This window comes from Cucurbita pepo, chromosome LG01, assembly GCF_002806865.2.
Source record: "Cucurbita pepo subsp. pepo cultivar mu-cu-16 chromosome LG01, ASM280686v2, whole genome shotgun sequence".
Lineage (NCBI taxonomy): Eukaryota > Viridiplantae > Streptophyta > Magnoliopsida > Cucurbitales > Cucurbitaceae > Cucurbita > Cucurbita pepo.
The window spans coordinates 3,140,450-3,160,154 of record NC_036638.1 but is presented as its reverse complement, the minus strand read 5'-3'; the positions used below and the strand labels follow the sequence as shown (position 1 = coordinate 3,160,154).

At 40.3% G+C, this 19,705-nt stretch overlaps 5 protein-coding genes across 6 annotated transcripts; 3 read left to right on the top strand and 2 right to left on the bottom strand.

Moving 5' to 3' along the window:
• Positions 1-1,465: 1,465 nt before the first annotated feature.
• Positions 1,466-2,432, top strand: LOC111792371 (VQ motif-containing protein 22-like). Its single transcript, XM_023673784.1, has one exon. It carries the CDS (start codon positions 1,611-1,613, stop codon positions 2,268-2,270), a length of 660 nt encoding a protein of 219 aa, XP_023529552.1. The 5' UTR covers positions 1,466-1,610; the 3' UTR covers positions 2,271-2,432.
• Positions 2,433-4,409: 1,977 nt separating this feature from the next.
• Positions 4,410-6,560, top strand: LOC111792356 (ATPase WRNIP1). Its single transcript, XM_023673763.1, has one exon. The coding sequence runs from the start codon at positions 4,592-4,594 to the stop codon at positions 6,353-6,355; it is 1,764 nt and encodes a 587-aa protein (XP_023529531.1). The 5' UTR covers positions 4,410-4,591; the 3' UTR covers positions 6,356-6,560.
• Positions 6,561-8,092: 1,532 nt separating this feature from the next.
• Positions 8,093-10,148, top strand: LOC111793376 (probable carotenoid cleavage dioxygenase 4, chloroplastic). Its single transcript, XM_023675255.1, has one exon. It carries the CDS (start codon positions 8,243-8,245, stop codon positions 10,001-10,003), a length of 1,761 nt encoding a protein of 586 aa, XP_023531023.1. The 5' UTR covers positions 8,093-8,242; the 3' UTR covers positions 10,004-10,148.
• A 385-nt stretch (positions 10,149-10,533) lies between these two features.
• Positions 10,534-14,286, bottom strand: LOC111798922 (probable apyrase 7). Of its 2 annotated transcripts, none has more exons than XM_023682285.1 (3): positions 12,070-14,286; positions 11,845-11,973; positions 10,534-11,138 (listed from the first exon to the last, which is right to left on the bottom strand). In XM_023682285.1, exons 1-3 carry the CDS (start codon positions 13,796-13,798, stop codon positions 10,828-10,830), a joined length of 2,169 nt encoding a protein of 722 aa, XP_023538053.1. In that variant the 5' UTR covers positions 13,799-14,286; the 3' UTR covers positions 10,534-10,827. The 2 variants fall into 2 exon arrangements, with proteins under 2 accessions (XP_023538053.1, XP_023538046.1); XM_023682278.1 differs by having other exon boundaries at positions 11,845-13,962; positions 14,065-14,286.
• Positions 14,287-14,906: 620 nt separating this feature from the next.
• On the bottom strand, positions 14,907-18,648 carry LOC111791981 (ABC transporter G family member 14-like). The gene is made up of 5 exons (XM_023673437.1): positions 18,435-18,648; positions 17,542-18,349; positions 16,770-16,946; positions 16,343-16,533; positions 14,907-15,632 (listed from the first exon to the last, which is right to left on the bottom strand). Exons 1-5 carry the CDS (start codon positions 18,519-18,521, stop codon positions 14,982-14,984), a joined length of 1,914 nt encoding a protein of 637 aa, XP_023529205.1. The 5' UTR covers positions 18,522-18,648; the 3' UTR covers positions 14,907-14,981.
• Positions 18,649-19,705: the final 1,057 nt, after the last annotated feature.

Below are 19,705 nucleotides of genomic sequence, written 5' to 3'. Positions count from 1 at the left end.
ATTTCAATAAAAAAAACATATTTAAAACATAAAATAAACGAACCTTCGTGTGGACACAGATCCCATGACACAACCAACAAACAACATTCTATCCATAATTTGGTCTTTTAATTTTCTCTATTTTCTCTTAATAATATGATAAAGACTTTTATGAACATACATACCCACATTCTGATTCTTTGTCTCTACCACTGCCATCTGGGTGGCGGCGGCTGGCCGTTGAAGACAAACGTGATCCGAGCATCGGTTGCGACGTCGTGTAGAGGCGGCAGCAACCGCCGGCCGCCGTTTTCTGTCGTCACTCGTGGAGGAGATGAACCAGAGAGCGGCAGCGAACAGTGCCGGTGGGGGCTTGGGCGGCTGAACCTTCGTCGGAGGGGAGAGGAAGGTTCGAGGAAAAAGACAAAAAGTTGTCTTTTCAGGATTTTTAATAAATAAAATAAAATAAAAATAAAACCCCAACTTTTCTCAATCCCTTTTATACCCTTTTGTTTAATTTCTAAAATATTAAACTCTTAATTAATTAGAAAAATAAAAATTATAATTATAATTATCCTTGATTAAATTTAAGTAATATTTAGAAAGTGGGCGTTACTGTGGCATTATTTTATTATATAATGTTTGTTATCGGTGTATAATAAACTTTAAAAAATATATATATTTTTCAAACCTTAGTATTATCATACCATGTGATATCCACTCACCTAGTACTTGCTTTAACCAACATATGCGACTTTGAGGTCACTCACATTAATACACACCACAAATCACATTAGCATAAATAAAATAAACCAACTTCGATCCGTACTCACCATAACCAACAGGGTTGGTGGACGGAGTGGGAAATACCCCATTAAGAGGAGAATGAGTGATGTAACGTCCCAAGTCTATAATATTGTCTTCATAAGCTCTCATGGGACCTCGTACCAATGGAGAGAGTATTCTTTATTTATAAACTCATGATCATTCCCTAAATTAGCAGAGGTGGGACTTTCATCATCGAACAGGACCCAAAAAGGATCCTATCTACTGGTGATGGGTTTGGGCCGTTACAAATGGTATCAGAGCCAGATATAGAATGATGTGCTAGCGAAGAGGCTGAACCTCGAAGGAGGGTGGACACGAGGCGGTGTGCGAGCTAGAACGTTGGGGTCCGAAGGGGGTGGATTGAGAGGTCCCACGTCGATTGGAGGAGGGAACGAGTGACAGGGAGAAGAATGAAACATTATTTACAAGGGTGTAGAAACCTCTACAAACACGTTTAGCTAAAAGAGAAAGCCTAAAGAAGACAATATCTGCTAGTGGTGGACTTGAGGTGTTGCGCGTGAATGACACTGTTAGTTAAATGGGGACAAAAACGTAGACCAGTCCGTCCCCGACCCTGCTAATCCGGTCGTTATCTTAAAAAATAAAAAAAAATAAGAAAAGAGGAAAGAAAATTATTCCATTAATTTGGTCTTTAGTTTGACTAGAGTGATTCAACCATAAATATGACTTCAGCTCCTTCAACTATCCTTCCATTCTTACCAAAACCAGAACACTCAAGAAAAAAAAAAACAAGAACACGAACAGAGATAGGGATTTTCTTTACCTCTTGGCTGTGTTAAATCATGTCCAGCCCCGGCGATTGGCTTCAATTTTACCATCAAAATCTTTCTACCACGGCGGCGCCACCACCTCCTTCCGATTTACCTACCTCCTCTGCAATGATCTTTGCAGAACGAGTTTCTGACGCCACCGCCGTCCCCACTACTTCCGCTGCTATCATCGGAAGTTCGGCTGGAAACACCGGCTTGAATCCGGAAGGTCGTGTCGGAAAGCCGATTCGTCGCCGGTCCAGAGCGTCACGGCGGACTCCGACGACGTTGCTCAACACGGATACGACGAATTTCAGAGCGATGGTTCAGCAATTCACTGGCGGTCCGACTTCTTCTTTCGCCTCATCGATTTCCCCCAATTTTCCGCTAGGGTTCCGCGGGATTTGTCAATCGAATTTCGGCACTCCACCGAACGCCGTGATTTCTCCACCGTCTGATTATCTACAACCGCCGCAGTTTTATCATTCCAACCCCCAGCCGTTCATGTTTCCGGCCGCTGCACATGGCGGAGACTTTATGCAGAGGATATCCGTTGCGAGGCCGGCTAATGACGGAGCCACCGGAGATGGATTTCTGATGGAAAGTGCGGTTTCTTCTCAAATTCCTACCACCGGAGCTTCTGCAGATTCCTCCAACAAGACCAATCACGGTAATGGTGGCTCACTGTTCTGACTCCGGCGAAGGAACTCCGACGCCGATGACTGATCCGATTAATTTTATAGAGTATGTAGAAATATCTGATAATTTGATATATATTTTAGGATTTTCTTAGTTTTTTCTTTGGTGGGTATATTGAGATAATACTAGAAGAAATGGGAATTTGGCTTTTATTTATTTATTTATTTATTTTGATTTTTCTTATTTTGTGATTAAAAGGGAGTTAAAGGTTTTATTTATTTAATTTTTCCTAAAATTTTATGCATTTTATTTTAATGGACGACATAATGGGAGAAGTTTTGACCGAGCTAGGTCCTCGTATAGTCATATGCTTATTCTAGAAATTACTCTTTAGTAATTTTTTTCAGTTATGGCTTTGATCGGGAACATCAATTTTCAGTTGAAATCTCCTCTATTAAAATTTCGATAGAGAAAGCAACGTTATAACAATTTTGATAGCATATAACCTAAATAAGAAGACGGGACTTAGATTGTATTCAATGACCAGGGGCATATACGTAATTTCACATTTTACTTTGCAATACTTACCCCTCAATCCTTATCAAAGGGTTAATAAATAAAATGGTTTCCACATGGGTATTTTATATTAAAAAAAAAAAAACTTGTAGGGCTTTTATTATTATTATTTTTTTATTCTTTTGTCACGCTAATTTCATGTGTATGATTCTCCATTCAAAATTAATTTTAATAATTTTGATTTTATCGGTTCATCTCAAATTATATATATATATATATATATATATATATATTTCTGATAGATGATTGGAATTAAGACATATTTAAGTATTTGATTTTATTATGTTAGTGGAATAATAATAATTAAAAAAAAAAATCTAACAAGGTATTTCAAAACTGGAACAAAACACCTTTTAATGGTGTTCTCGTAGCAGACACGTTTGAAAAGTTTGAGGGAAAGCCCTAAGAGCACAATATTTATTAGTGGTGGATCTGAGGAGTTACATTCCAAGCTCGTGATTCATGTAAAACTATTAAAATATTGACTTTAAGAATTATAGAATAAGTCATCAAATAAATTATTTTAAAGAAAATAATAATTTTTCATTGTCGTGTGCCCCTTCAATGTACTAAAATATGTATATTGGTCGGGTCACTGAAAAAGGAGGATATACTTGTATAAATAGTGACTTTCAATTCTTTTAAGCTTTTCTATCCTCAAAATCGCTCTCATTCGAACGTAATCTCGGTTCATTCATGTAGTCCACATGAAATACGAGAGCCAAATTAATTAAAAGAAAATTCCATTTTTACCCTTGAGGGAGATGACATGAAATAGGATGGAAAGAGGGAGTGAATCTTAGGTAATGCACCACTCATCACACATCACAAAGACCCCACTAAACTAAACCCATTCAAAAGTCAAATCCCAACACTAATGCCCTCATAAATGCCTTATGATTCACTAAGATCTTCATTAACCTTTAATGGTTGAATCACCCTAATTTTGGTCCTCTTTTTTCATATAATTCCAAACTTGTTCGCGTGCATATTCAATAGTCTGTGACACAACCAACTTGACTCTACACTAGACCAAGTCATTCAGCTCGACCTTACCTTTACCCACGACAAAGATCTTTCAATACAATGTCGCATTTCATCGTCTCATCTCAATTCCCAAGTAACACGACCCATATATCTTGACGACATTCCAAATTACACGATGCCATCTGTAAGAAAAAATAAATATATTTATTTAATTTTATTCCCAACCATTTAGCTTAGTCGTTTATTGTTTCCTTCAAATTTCTAAAAAATTATTTAATTAAAATTTGATGAAATAAATATTTAATTGCTTTAAATTTTATAATAAGTTCAGAATTTTGTTAATGCTATAATGATAATAATAATATTTTTATTTTAGTTTATAAATATTAAATTTGGTAACGGAATTGATTGAAACATCGAAAATGGGCTTAAATTCAAGGCCCAAAAGTGAGCCCAATAAGGATTTGGTGTTCTCGTTAGTATTAGTTTGTATTTTTTTATATTATTTTATTGCATTTAATTAATATATAAAAATTAAATTATAAATTATAGTTTTGTAGTAGCTAAAAAAAGGAACAAAAAGTTGGAAAAAGAAGGATAGTGATAGTGAGGTTGCGGGATAAAGGTTGGAAGCAGTGTTCATATTCATTATTCTCTCTTTCGTTTTGATGTGCAGAGAGAGAGAGAGAGAGAGAGAGAGAGAGAGAGAGAGAGAGAGATCCGCATTCCCCCACTGAGCAGTAAAGCAGTATCAATACTGTGCTGAGATTTTGGAGGAGGAGGAAGAAGAAGAAGAAGAGGTAGAGATTTCAATGGGGGAAGAAATGGAGCAACTGGTAAACATGGGTTTTCCCGACGAACTGGCGGCGCAAGCTTTAGCTGCTACCGGCGGTAAGTCTACTCTCAAAGCCACGGAATGGATTCTCACACATAAATCCTCTTCTTGTTCTTCTCCTTCACCTTCACCTTGCCCCAAGCCCAATCTCCCTATTTCGAACCCTAATGTCCAGCCCAAGCTCGACCGCTTCTTCCTCTTCCAGTCCCGCCCTCCGACCACGCCCTCCGCTGCGCTTCCTCAATCGGTTCAGAAACGAGACCCTGCTGCTATCGATTCCGACGTTGCTGACCTTAACCTCCCCCAACTCTCCTCTAAGCGTCCGAAACTCTTGTCCTCCTCGATCGTATCGGTACCGGATTCTTCTGCTGGGAAGGGGAATCAGCCTCCGGACGAGCCTCTGTCGGAGCGGATGCGGCCTCGAAATGTCGATGATGTGGTAGGGCAAGATCATCTACTGGCGAAGAATTCGATACTTCGTTCTGCGCTGGAATGTAATCGATTGCCTTCGATTATCCTTTGGGGTCCGCCTGGTACAGGTAAGACCTCCATTGCCAAAGCTATTGTAGGTTCCACTTCTTCTTTCTCTCAGTCTTTTCGATTTGTGTCCCTGTCTGCTGTGACTTCGGGCGTTAAGGACGTTAGGGATGCTGTTGAGGAAGCTAGAAAAACTAGAATCAAGAACAATAAGAGGACTGTTTTGTTTCTGGATGAGGTTCACAGGTTCAACAAATCCCAACAGGATTCCTTTTTGCCTGTCATTGAAGATGGAAGCATCATCTTCTTGGGTGCCACTACCGAGAATCCTTCTTTCCATTTGATCACCCCTTTGTTGTCTAGATGTAGAGTTCTTACACTTAACGTATTGAAACCCCACCATGTTTCCGTGATTTTAAAACGAGCTATTGATGATTCTGAGAAGGGACTAGCTCGAACTATTTCCATGGGGGTTCAGGTTGGGGATGAGGCCATTGATTTCTTAGCTGCTAATTGTGATGGCGATGCCAGGACTGCTTTGAATGCATTGGAGATCTCTGCTATCACTGCTGCAGCCCGATCCAACCCCGCCCAAATTGACGATTGCAATGTAGAAGATGCCAACGGGAATGCCGTAAGGAATCGAGGCGACACGGCCTCATCATCGTCTGGGGCCGTTGTTACTCTTGATGATGTGAAGGAGGCACTCCAATGTAAGCATCTTGCTTATGATAAAGCAGGGGAGGAGCACTACAATCTCATAAGTGCACTTCATAAATCCTTGAGAGGGAGCGATGCAGATGCTTCAATTTATTGGTTGGCAAGAATGTTGGAAGGTGGAGAACAGCCTCTGTATATAGCTAGAAGACTTGTAAGGTTTGCAAGCGAAGACGTCGGGTTGGCCGATCCATTGGCTCTGAATCAGGCTGTTTCTTGCTATCAAGCCTGCCATTTCATTGGCATGCCCGAGTGCAATGTCATTCTCGCGCAATGTGTGGCTTACTTAGCACTCGCCCCGAAGTCAATTGCGGTGTACCAAGCCATGGGAGCTGCACAGAAGGCTGTGAGGGAATCAGTTGGGCAAAATGAAGGCGTGCCTCTTCATCTTAGGAATGCTCCAACAAAGCTGATGAAGGAAATTGGATATGGGAAAGGCTATATTTACACCCCAGACAATCCCTCCGCAGCTCAAAGCTTTCTTCCACCATCTCTTCAAGGTTACAAATTTCTCAACTGGCCAGAATCACAAGGTACACAAAAATGACCAGTTAACGGTAAGTTTTCTGGTGAATACCTGTTTTTTGGGACTTTTAACTTTCTTTTTGTGGAGCTTTAAACATTTTAGTCCTTTTTCTGTTTGCCATTTTCTTGGCAGGTCCTTATCATTGCATTAATGTTGATGTTTGAATGTAATGATGAATTCTGTGTGCCCCATCTGTCTATCAATGCCTTGATTTTGTATTGTTCCATGCCCTCCCTCCCTCCCTGCCCCTCCTAAGAATCTTATCAATAATTTGATGAAAATGACTGTTATGAATGAAGATGTGGGCTTATAAACATTACTACAAATGGTAATGGGTTTCTTTGTTTAGTTGTTTCGGTCTTGTATTGTAAGAACTAAAGAAAGGTAATTGAATATGAATGTGAATGGGTTCATTTTTGGACCTAAAGGCTGGCTTGGCCTTGGCTGCTGCAGCATAGTGGCTGGCTGATGAATTAGCGTCCCATATGGAAAATGTTATCCTCCATGGATGAGGAGAGCTTCCCCTCTCATCAACCATGGCGGCGCTACATTCATCCAAAAGCCTCGCCGGAGCAGCAGCAGCTGCAACTGCAACTGAACTGGATGATTTGATTGCTCATTAACACATCAAAAATCATGTGGGGATCTCTGTTTAATGGAGCCAAAATTGAGTTGATGTGTTGCTTAACTGTTGGATAGCTCATAATGGAGCAAGCAAGACGACTATGTTGCAGGCCATGATGATGAAGTTGGGCTCATAATAGATAGCTCATTAAGAATTATCCTCTCCTTTTATTTTGTGGAGCACAATATAATCTATTATCCCCTTGCGTGTGATGGTGACTATTGAATCATTATTCCACCTATGCTTCCAATTTAATGGCAATAACTATGTTAGTACCCTCTCATATTTCAATTTTTGGCCATCTTTCAGCTATATCTTTGATAGTAGATAGCCAAAAATCGAAATAACACTCTCCCATCTCAGCTATTCGAGCGTCTCAACGTAGATAGCTTTGTCTTTTTTCAGTCATCCAAATTTTTAGATAACCCAACTCATACAAGACCCATTCATAAAAATCCAAACTTTTTTATTCAAAAAGTCTTCATTAGCCACTTGTCACATATAATTATCAAAGCTCTACCTGCCCTTTGCTAACCGAGCTCGACTATTTTGTGTATTCACGCAACATCTTATTAATACGTCACATCTTAGACATTATTTATTATTATTATTTGGTTCAATAATGTTTGAAAATATGGTGCCACATAATTCAATTGACATTGAAAATTGTTGAACAAAATTTGGAACTCTAAAATTTATATTTTCTTATAAAAATAAAATATAAAAAATCTGTTTAGGCTAGCCACAGTGGGCCCACAGGTCCATTATGGATGCTATCACAAGGCCCACTGTTTCTTAGTTGGCCCCACTTCTTAAATTTTCATGTAATATATAGGTGTTTTTATTTTTTTTTTCAATTATTACTTTCTTTTTAATTTTTTTCAAGGTTCAACGTAAACGGTGGGATGCAAGCAAAGGGAACAACAACGACTTACATCATATAAATAAGGCAACAACAACGACTTACATCATATAAATAAGGCAACAACAACGACTTACATCATATAACAATCGGATACGAAAAAGTTGGTAAATAAAATATATGAATGAACCAATACTATAATAAAATAATTAAAAAAAAACTTAAAAGATCTTAAAATTAATATCTATTACCAATCTTTTTTCAATAATAAGAGACTACAAAAGTTATGGCGGCGCCCTCCCCTCTGTGTAAAAGAAAAAAGAAACAAATAATTCCTATTTTACCCTTTCCCCCTTTAAATTCGTATCACCGTTTTTTCGACTTCTGAGAAAATTGCAGGTTTTTCACTCCTTTTCGGATCATGGACGCCATTTTTTCCCCTTTCCTCACCGGCGGAAACCTCCTCCTCTCTCCGCCAATCTCCACCGCCCGACCGCCCTTTTCTGTGGCCATAACATCCGTTTTTACCGAAGAAACCCCCAAAACCGTGAAAAAAACGAATGCCGATTCTCCATCTCCCCGACGACCTCCTCCTCCTGCAATGGCGAAGGGCCCTTCCACCACACGACTCGAACCATCTTTACCGGCGAGGTTTTTCAATGCCTTTGACGACCTGATCAACAACTTCATAAACCCGCCGGTCAGTCCGTCGGTCGATCCACGGTACGTCCTTGCCGACAACTTCGCTCCGGTGGACGAGCTACCACCGACGGAGTGTGAAGTCATCCAAGGCTCGTTGCCTTCGTCTCTCAACGGCGCGTACATTCGTAACGGCCCGAATCCGCAGTACCTTCCCCGTGGGCCCTACCATTTGTTCGACGGCGACGGGATGCTTCACTCGCTTCGAATCTCCAACGGCCGAGCCGTTCTGTGCAGTCGTTATGTCAAGACTTACAAATACACTCTGGAGCGTGATGCTGGTCATCCTGTTTTCCCCAATGTTTTCTCCGGCTTCAATGGACTCACAGCCTCCGCCGCTCGGGGCGCCGTCGCAGCCGGCCGGGTGTTAACCGGCCAGTACAATCCGGCAAACGGCATTGGCCTTGCCAACACTAGTGTCGCTTTCTTTGGCGACCGCCTTTACGCCCTAGGTGAGTCCGATTTACCGTATTCGATCCGATTGGCTCCGAACGGCGAAATTGAAACTCTCGGCCGCCAGGATTTCGACGGAAATCTGTTTATGAGTATGACGGCTCATCCGAAATCCGATCCCGATACTGGTGAAACATTCGCGTTTCGGTACGGTCCTCTGCCTCCGTTTTTAACCTTCTTTCGATTCGACAAAAACGGAGCCAAACAGTCCGATGTGCCGATATTTTCGATGAATCGACCTTCCTTCCTGCACGATTTTGCAATTACGAAAAAGTACGCTGTATTTACAGAGATTCAGATTGGATTTAACCCTATGCTGATGATAATGGAAGGACGATCTCCAGTTGGAACAGATCCATCGACAGTTTCAAGAGTAGGACTAATTCCTCGATACGCTAACGACGAATCGAAGATGAAGTGGTTCGATGTACCTGGATTTAACCTGATTCACGCCATTAACGCTTGGGATGAAGACGACGCTGTGGTTCTGCTGGCGCCGAACATTCTCTCCGTCGAACACACGCTGGAGAGAATGGATCTGGTTCACGCCTTAATCGAGGAGGTCAGAATCGACTTGAAAACAGGAATAGTTACGCGGCGGCCATTGTCTACCAGAAACCTAGACTTCGGAGTGATAAATCCGTCGTACATCGGGAAGAAGAACAGGTTCATATACGCCGGCGTTGGAGATCCAATGCCTAAGATATCGGGAGTAGTAAAGCTCGACGTGTCTCAGCAAGAACGCCGAGACTGCATCGTTGCGAGTAGGATTTTCGGGCCTGGTTGCTACGGCGGCGAGCCGTTTTTCGTGCCGAGGGAAAGGGAAAGTTCCGACGAGACGGCGTTGGAGGAAGACGACGGATATGTTGTCTCGTACGTTCACGATGAAAACTCCGGCGAGTCGAAGTTCATCGTCATGGACGCCAAGTCGCCGAAGCTCGAGATTATCGCTGTCGTGAAGCTGCCGCGGCGGGTCCCTTACGGCTTCCACGGATTGTTTGTGAAAGAAACTGATCTCAATAAGCTATGAAATGAAATTAACCAACAATAATTTTAGGCCGAACCGGACCGCTCGAGTCGGTTCTCCGCTTAGATGGGTCATCATGAAGTAGATTTTGTATACCCATCTTCTTATATATATATATATATATTATAGTCTTAGACCATTTCACAAATTATTTTTATTTCTTTAGAATTTGTAATTGTAAAAATTATCGGTAAGTCTTAAGAGGTTTTATTATAATCATAAAGTGGTATTTTTGTTCCTTCTTGCACCCATCAACCTATCACTGTCGTTCTCGGCTAGGGCCATAGTGATGTAGCGCTTCAAGTGCGTGCGCCTATGCCACACTTGTCTAGGTTCTTGCGTAGTTGAATGGGGCCACTCGAGGGTCGCCAGTTCTTTTGTGACACGTGAGAGTCACAACCTACTCTCTTTACTGAAAAACTTCTCATTCTCATTTTTCTTCTTTTCTTCCATCACTATAGTGAACGAGTATTTTGTTGGGTCTTAAAGTACTAATTATAATGAGGCTTATTCATTTCGGGATATGTCGAGGCTTTAACGGGACTATATATGCACATCTACTTCTCATATAAAAATTGTTCCTTCAGATACAGAAAGAACTCCTAAATTGAATTCATGAACCTCTATGCAAACTTTTTCCATATATATTATCTATTCAAGAGTCAGAAAAGCAATGCAGGGGGGAAGGGAGTCAAATTAGTAGTGTCTACCAAAATTTCTGAAGTCTGCTTCTTCTAAAACCCTCAGCATCTGTGTGTTTCATTGGCCAACGACGAAGAAACATCCTCTCGAGATTGCGATCATCTACACTTTGAAGCCTGCTTCTTCTAAACCTTCACCATGTGTGTTTCAGCCGATGTCAATGACAGATCCTCTCGAGATTGCGAACGTCTACTTTGAAGGCGCATCTGACTACGACGTGGGGTCCAGAACGAACCGACGCTGTTATTGTCAAATTGCATTTGGCCAAGACTATTTGAAGAATAGCTATGCGAGACCATACTGCTGGATGACCGGTGCATGGATGACTCCATAAGTTGGATGCCACTACTGCTGCCAAAGCCATGTCCTAAGCCAAAGGGTCTTTCTTGAGAGCCTTTAACTGTTGGACTCAGTGGCATCTTCACTCTGCCATCCCCTGTCACACCATGTTTGACATTGCATTCATCATACTTTATACCAAAAAGAAGCTATCTTACAGAAAAAGCAGTCGAGATAACTAGATTAGATCCGAAACAATTTTATATACTTGTATCGATGTGCGAACGACCGAGTTTTTTTCAAGCTTTGAATGGTGCTTAAAATGATATTTGGTTTGAGGATAGATAAAAATGCATCTTCTACTTGGCACAAGCCTAGTATTTTACAATGATGCAAAAAATGCATTCAAAAGTGTATAACCTGAAGACAAGTTATACAACAACAATGGAGATTCAAACTTTTGATCTTTTTAGTTGATGGTATAATGCCTTAACCAGTTGAGATGCCCTTAAGTTAGAGAGTAACCGTTTCTTTTTTAGCTTTTCAACTTCCACAAGATCAGATGAAGATATATCGATCCACAGAAAACGTCACGATGACAATAACAAAGCTATGAGAATATGCATTCAGACCAAAAACCATTCTAGTAGATGAAATCTTCATGCATGAAAGGTTCCTCCATAAAACGAAATTTTAACATCCCATCAAATCAAAGATTGGCTTTAACACATTCACATTGCTCATGCGACTAAGATATTTCATGATAGACAAGCTCAACAAGAAGATTCACATATAAATATTAGAACACAGTCAGATATTGCAATGTAAAAAAAACATAAGATATTACAGGTGTAGAAACGTACCAGAACTCATTGGACTCCACCGCTGTAACCGAAAAGGAGATGGAATGTTTAGAACAGATGTGGTAGAGACAGTATTATGCCGGAAAATTGGGAGATAGGGTCTCCGAAAAAATCTAGGTATTGCACTACCTACACAGGATAATGCAAAAAGCAGGAAAAACAATGACGTGAACAAAACAACGATAAGAATTAGAGGATCTATCTTCATTTTAAAAATTTTATAACCATGGAGATGTAGCCTGGTTGTAACTGCAGACGTTTTCCCCGCCTCCAACAGCGAAACCCCGAGAGTCCAAGTTGTACTCCCCGAACCAATAATAATTTGTTTATCAGTAATATGCAACCCCTCTCTAAGGAGCGAGACTACATATGGTGCCCTAAAGCAGTATTGCTCAATAAAGGGCTGTGGAGCAACACTAGCCCGTGCAACTTCCCAAGGTTTCTCACAAAATTTGTGACCCTTTTCTAATACATCATCAAGTGCAGCCTCTGAAGTCAGATTGAAAAATCGAAACACCACGAAGAAACCAGAAATGGCATAAAAATTCCCATACGGTGGAGGGTAGTCATTAGTTATGGCACATGGTTGCACATCACAATCAAGTCCAGTGCTCGTATTTGACCATTCGGAAAAATTTACTGCAACTTTAGCAAGTGCAGAACATTCTTCCCAATTCGGAGCACCAATCAGCCTTAGAGAAATTCCTGAATTACCTCCTCTACCCAACAATTTTCCACACTGGTTACAGGTATACTTCTCATTGTACCCAGAATGCAGGCAAGGGTGGTTAAGCTTAAATTTAGACAGGTCTAGCTTTTCATGTTCTTGAATCCTTCTTAATAGATGGACAACAGACTTCCCAAATGCATCATTTAAACCATACCCAGTAAGCGAATAAGCATTAAGATGATAATCAACATTTCCGATTCTAATGTTCAAACTCGACTCATTTCGTTCCTTGCTTTCAAAAGTTACTTGCAAGGAAGACCCTCCCAAATCAAGTGCCCCATATGTTAGTTCCCTTGGTTTAACCCCCAACAATTGTTTTTGATAGTTAAGGGCAATCCATCCATAGTAAGCCTCTTCTGTACCTGTAATGGTTTTAACCCATTCTCTCTGGCAAAGAAAGCGCGAACTCTTTAATATAGACCAAGCATTGTCCAGAATCCATTTCGAATCTGCAGGTGGTAGTTTTCTAACTCCAGCGGTCGCATAGAGGAAAAGAGAAGTGCTTTCATGGGCACGCTTAGGAATCTGCTTCTCAGCCCAATGAAGCAGAGGTTTAATTGCTTTCTTCAAACCAGTCACATTACGAACCAACTTATCAAGCCCTGGTTCTGTTTCCATTCGATCATAAGCCCGTCCGCTCTGAGACTTCGATTTCTTCTTCTGTCCTGTATATGACCTGATGGCAATGGGAAGGGCTCCATCTTTCTTATAATTAATATTTGCTTGATATACATAAGCTCGAGTGCCAGTACTTCCACAGTCAAGCACCACAAAGTATCTTGGTGTTCCATGAGACCAATATGAATAAATATACATAGAAACCGTATAAATTAGAAAACAAACGAGCAAAAGACACAGAAAAAGAACAATTGTTCGCACCCACTTCTTGATCGGCCACCGGGAGGAGCCTCCAGGCAATGCCTTCTCCTTCGAGAAACTAGAGCCAGCATTCTCTCGCTGGAGCGTTCTAAAATCAGAAGCTGCATTCCCAAGTCCATGATTACCCTCTTCGAGATCAAGTCTACGGTAAGCAGAGAGATCCTGAAGAGACGATGAAAGCCTTATATTGTTCTTAAGCGCAGGACTTGAAAATCCAGCAACAAGAGGAGGCGAAGAATCGATCAACGGAGGCGACGATGATTTATACGCATCCGTAGAAGACTGTCGGCCCGACAAACGACTGGCTACAGACGAGAAAACATCCCTAAATCTACCCAACACCATTTTTCTCTGATTCGGCACAAAACTTCAATAATTCCTCAGAAACGCACCAAAATCCTTCATTATAACAACTGAATTGCGTAACTCTAGATCACAGTGATCCCCAAAAACCACAGTAGAGAGAGTGTGTGTGGGGATGTTAAAATTGAAGTTCGTCCGCGGATTGACTAGAGGGATCGATTAAAAAACATGGCGAGAAATCACGGTACAGAAGTGCATTGAACAGAATGAATGGGAGAGAGAGTTTAGGTTTAAGGATTAAGACTGACCTGAAGAGCAGATTATGAATTAAGATTACATCGAAAATGGCAGTTTGGATTGAGAGAATTACAGTTTCTCCTTCTTCTTCGCCGCTTTCTGGTCTCAATCTCATCAGACGATCAGATTCAGATCCACCTTCAGCGACAACCTACTCTGCCAGCAAGTGCCATCGGACCAAACCCCTCTTCCTCTTCCTCCCTCTTTCTCTATTTTTCTTTTTAATTAAATTTTAATTTCACTTGTATTTTCCCTTTCCACTCTTCATTAAAAATAATAATAATATTAAAATCTAAATATTTTTCAGCTAAATTATATATATATATAAAATCCAAAGCTTTTATTATCTCAAAAATTATAATATTTTCTCCGACTTTTTATAAATATTTCAAAATTATCTCTAAGGTATAAAAACATTCACATATTGAACAAAAATATGGTAATTATCTAAATTTATATGTCGGTGATATAATATTTTTTAAATTAAATTTAAAATAATGATATAGTGACATTTTGTTCAACCTTCTGAGATATAAATTTAGAGGTATTTTTTAGAATTTAATTTAATTTTTTTCTTACCATAAATATGAATTTTTATTAAAATAAAATTAATTCGTAATGGGTTTTGGACACGATGATTCAATTAATGGTTTTTTTTGTTGGGTTGCTCCAATTTTTTATTATTTGGCCCGCTTTCCTAACTAGGCGAGCCGCCCGTCTTTTTATATAAAAATTTTAAGATATCTATTTCAGTCGGAGATTAATTGAAAATATTAAACTAAATAATCAAATTGAAATTAAATTAAACGGTCGAGAAAATTATGATATGATATGATATGATATATATATTTGTCGGGATGATAGAAAACAAATTACAAAAACATATAATTTTACCAAAAAGAAAAAAAGAAAAAAAACCGAAAGATTTTCATCTCAATCTGACCCTATGAAGAGCCAAATACGCAATCAAGCGGTAACCCACCAACATGAGCGCCATAATACAGACACAAACCCACAGCCCATCCAACCCGACAGATTTAACGGCCGGGAAATCCGCCACCCGACAAAGCTCCCCATTCCGACACTCGTAAACGTCGTCGTTTTGATACTGCACACCCAGGAGCAGCTTGTAGCAGTAGTAGCTGTAGCTGAGGTACTTCATCCAGAGGATGAAGGGGGGGATTTGTTGGATGTAGTAGCCGCCGGCGATGAGGAAGACGAGGGTGGTGACGGAGGCGAGGGTGGTGGCCTGCTTGACGTCCATGAGGATGGCGCCGAAGGCCAAGCCGAGGCTTTGGGAGACGAGGACGCTGTAGAGGACGATGAGGAGGGAGAGGAGGAAGGTGGGTGGGTGGGGGTTGAGGCCTCCCATGAAGTAGATTATGAATACGAAGGCTGTGGGGAGGGCCAGCTCTAATGGGAGGTCGCCCACTGTGCGCGCTAGAAAGTAGGAGGACAGACGGTACATGCCGGATGAGCGCTCCTTTATTAGCATGCTGCGCTCTTGTGGGAATGTGAACACTGCGTTGTACAGTGGGTAGAACCCCCAAAATACTGAGAAGAAGAACAGCAACGCTATCTGAAAACGTCAAATTGTAGCGTTGTCAGAACAAATAGAGCCCGAGATCGAGATTATATTTTCAATTCTCATTTCTTACCCGTCTAAATCCTGATTTCGCTTACGATTTTCAAATATTGAAAAGGGTTTAATGAGATGGGGGCCGTCCAAATTTCGATTTTGTTCACGATCTTCAAATATTGAAAAAAGTTTAGAGAGAGATGGGATCGGAGATGGAGACTATATTCTCAATTCCAGTCTACGACCCCATCTAAATCTCGGTTTCGGTCATGATTTTCAAATCTTGGAAAAGGCTTAGAGAGAGATGGGGTTGGAGACGGAGATTATATTTTCAGTCTCAGTCTCCGACTCCATCCAAATCCCGATTTTGTTTACAATCTTCAAATATTGAAAAGGATTTAGAGAGTGACGGGGACTAAGAATATAATCTCCATCTTTAACCCATTCCAAATCCTGATTTCGTTCACGATAATCAAATACGGAAAAGGGTTTAGAGAGAGATGGGATTAGAGACTGGGACTAAAAATATAATCTCCCTCTCCGACTCCATCCAAATCTTGATTTGGTTAACAATATTCAAACATTGAAAAGGGTTTAGAGAGATGAGGTGGGAGATGGTAATTATATTCTCCGTCCCTATTCAAATCTCGGGTTGGAATCACGATGTTCAAAGGGTTTAGAGAGAGAAGAAATAAGAAAGAGATTCTTACGCGATCTTCAATGTGAGAGGATGGAGTGTGCCACCAAAGGAGTCCACCAAGAAAAGCAACGCTAATGACTTGAAAAATCCTCAGGCGATTGAAGGCGTCATATCGTCTCTCCTTCAGCCCTCTCTGCAACAGCACTCTGAATTGATACCACCAGCTGGTGCACCACTCCTCTGTGCATTTCCTTTCTCTCTCTACACCCACACCACACCACACCACACCATCCACCAATTAATCATCATTCGAATCCAATTCCTTTCTCAAATCATTCATTTTCCTTAAAATCTCTGTTCATTATCCAATTCCATTCCTGTTTTCTATACTTTTTCTTCAATGGGTTTCGTTAAAAATTAAATCTTTTTTGCTTTTGATCCATCTTACTTTAGATAAACAACAAAAAAATGTGTTTTTGAATGAGTGGGATTATTACTTGAGGCATCTTTTGCATAGTTGGTGAAGTTATTGGCATCCAAACTGCAAAGCTCAGCCTTCAAAGTGGAGGAAATGTTCTTGTCATAAGCTGAAATTAGTGCTTCCTTCACTCCCTTTTGTTCTTCTTCTATGTTCTCTCCTCCCTCATTTGCATACTTTGAATCAGGGGCAATTCCTGTCATTAAAAAAAAAAAAAAATTAAGTGTAACTGTCCAAGCCCACGATCTATATTTGCATCAATACGTGTAACAGTCCAAGCTCACAATCTATACTTATAAAGAATGTTTGGTTCTATTCACTAACCCACGTGTGATCTCACAATTCACTATCCTCAGCGCCTAGCGTCTTCACTAGCACTCATTCCCTCCTCAAATTGATGTGAGACCCCCAATCCACCTCCTGGTCCAATGTCTGACACTCGTTCCCTTCTCTAATTAACGTGGGACTCAATCCACCACCTTTTGAGCCAGCTTCTTCACTAACACTCAATCCACCTCTTTCATGGCTAGAGTCCTTACTAGCACACTGCCTTGTGTCCACCCCCTTTCAGAACTCGGTCTACTTGCCCAGTTTTTAACTCTAATACCATTTGTAACTGCTCAAGCCTACCGCTAGTAGATATTCTACTTTTTAAGCTTTCATTTTTGGGTGCTAGAAACAGGTTTCCACATCTTTATAAAAAATATTTTTTTTTCCTCCCCATCGACGTAGGATCTCAAAATATGCAAAAAAAAACTGAGTGTATTAAGAAAAAGAAAAGATTAGCATACCATTTGCAAGATCAAGAAGGAGATCAGCTGGATTGATTGTAATGGAAGTTGAGAATCCAATGGAGGAGAAGTAATCCATGGCAGATGAAGCTGAGCCATAGTAGATAGGGCTGCCTTCCGACAGCAAAATAACCTTATCAAACATGTGGTAGAGGCGGCTCGACGGTTGGTGAATCGTCGTCACGACGGTCCGACCGCCACTCGCTAACCGTTTAATGGTGGTAAGAATTCTCATGGCAGTGGTCGAGTCCAAGCCGGAGGTAGGCTCATCCAGCAACAGCAAGCTTGGGTTAATCAGCATCTCTTGACCAATACTAACTCTTTTCTTCTCTCCGCCGGAGATTCCCCGGAAAAGTGGGCCGCCGATCATACTATTGCGACACCGAGTCAGACCCAACTCGGAGATGACTCGCTCAACGGCTTGGGCTTTGTCATCGGCGGTCAGGGAGGAAGGGAGGCGGAGAAGGGCAGTGAAGAGAAGGGTTTCAGCAACGGTTAAATGAGGGTACAAAACGTCATCTTGAGCAACAAACCCAGTCCGGCGCTTGGTGGCGCCGGAAAATGGCTGGCCGTTGTAAGTGATTTTACCGGAGAGTTTCCCGGATAAACGGCCGCCAAGAGCCGTCAAAAGGGTAGTTTTACCGCTGCCGGAAGGGCCAAGCATGGCAAGGATTTCCCCGGGTAAGACAACGCCACTAAGGCCATTGAGAATGGTTTTTTCTCTAGTAGCTTCCAACGAACCACCGCCGCCGCCAAAGCAGCCGCCGCCTTTCCCTTGTAATTTCACTTTATAAACGAGTTCTTCAAACTGTAAAATCAAATTAACCACTCCATAAAAATCAAATAAGCTTAGATTAAGAAAATTACAGAAATGAAAGGTAAAAAAAAATGACCTTGAGAGTAACTGTGAGAAGGGGAAGCTGATGGTGGACATTATTGGTTTGGTAAGCAAGAACGGCGTCGTTCTGAGGATCAGACATTTCCTGGAAACTTGGAAGAGCTTCAAATCTTGTCTGGCTTCTAAACTCTGTTGGATTTGTTGTTTCTTAACTCTGTTTCATAAGAACAGAGAATTGGGAAATGGGTTTTTTTTTNTTTTTTTTTTTTTTTTTTTTTTTTTTTTTTTTTTTTTTTTTTTTGAATTGAAAGCTGAGAGAGCAAAGAAATAAATATATAGGGGAGAGGAGAGAGAGAGATGAGAGAGAGAGAAATTGAATAAAATAAAATAAAATAAAATAAAATAAAATAAAATAAAAAAATAAAAAAGCCTTTTTTTCTGATTTTCTCTCTCCCCCTGATGGGATTCCACCATCTTTGCTTTGCCTTTCTCTTTTCTATTAGTTTATTCTCTTATTTGCTTTCTTCACCATTCTTTATATTAACTCCTTTTAACCCTACTATTAAAGCCGGGTCTAGTTGGGTCGAGTTGGTTTGAAATGTCCAACCATTAAGGGTCGAGTCCAGTTGAGTTGGGTTGAGTCGAGTTGGTTTGAAATGACTTTTTTTTAATGGTTATATGGGTAGGCGTAGAAACATATGATTCGATTTTCTCTCTCTAAAGTTACATACCCGTCTATTAGTAAACCTCATATTGTTGTTCCGAGTTCAGTTACATTTAAGGTATATTTATCATTGACTTTGAAAAACATGTTTTGATGTCATTTTTTATAATGGTAAAAGTGATAACAAGACATTAATTATCAGCTCAAAAGTCAAAGTTTGACACATTTTGACTTTGATCCCTATCTAGGACGAGGGACGGGTTGAGCGTCTACTTTTTTTATTTTTTTAAAAAAAGAAATTAATGATTACCAAACTCATGAAGAAAAAGGGAATTCACTTGTTGTGATGCACTTAGTGTTTAAAAATTAGGATTCAACTTCATAAATCATAATCATCATTCATTTTGCCTTCCATTCATCTATTTTTTTTATTCATTAATATCATCATTTTTCCAATAAACTTCATTCATTAACTAAAGTTCATCTTTGTGGATTCTTTGAAAGCTACCTACAAACCCATTTTCTCAATATAATATAATATCTTTTCGGGTAATATAGTTTTCTAGAAAAGTTGTCTCCAGTCAGTTGACTATTTTCGTCCGTTTTATTCAGAGATCAAATATCTTAATCCAATATATATTATATTTGTAAGATCCCACATC

Bases quoted from the DNA above. Each gene is read 5' to 3' on its own strand.
- LOC111792371 (XM_023673784.1), top strand. From the start codon at position 1,611: ATGTCCAGCCCCGGCGATTGGCTTCAATTTTACCATCAAAATCTTTCT.
- LOC111793376 (XM_023675255.1), top strand. From the start codon at position 8,243: ATGGACGCCATTTTTTCCCCTTTCCTCACCGGCGGAAACCTCCTCCTC.
- LOC111791981 (XM_023673437.1), bottom strand. From the start codon at position 18,521: ATGTCTGATCCTCAGAACGACGCCGTTCTTGCTTACCAAACCAATAAT. The intron at 16,534-16,769 runs GTAATAATCCCA...GTGTGGGTGTAG, and splicing joins CTATGCAAAAGATGCCTCAA to AGAGAGAAAGGAAATGCACA. The intron at 15,633-16,342 runs GTAAGAATCTCT...TGACGTTTTCAG, and splicing joins CCTCTCACATTGAAGATCGC to ATAGCGTTGCTGTTCTTCTT.
- LOC111792356 (XM_023673763.1), top strand. From the start codon at position 4,592: ATGGGGGAAGAAATGGAGCAACTGGTAAACATGGGTTTTCCCGACGAA.
- LOC111798922 (XM_023682278.1), bottom strand. From the start codon at position 13,798: ATGGTGTTGGGTAGATTTAGGGATGTTTTCTCGTCTGTAGCCAGTCGT. The intron at 11,139-11,844 runs GTACGTTTCTAC...ATGGTGTGACAG, and splicing joins GTGGAGTCCAATGAGTTCTG to GGGATGGCAGAGTGAAGATG.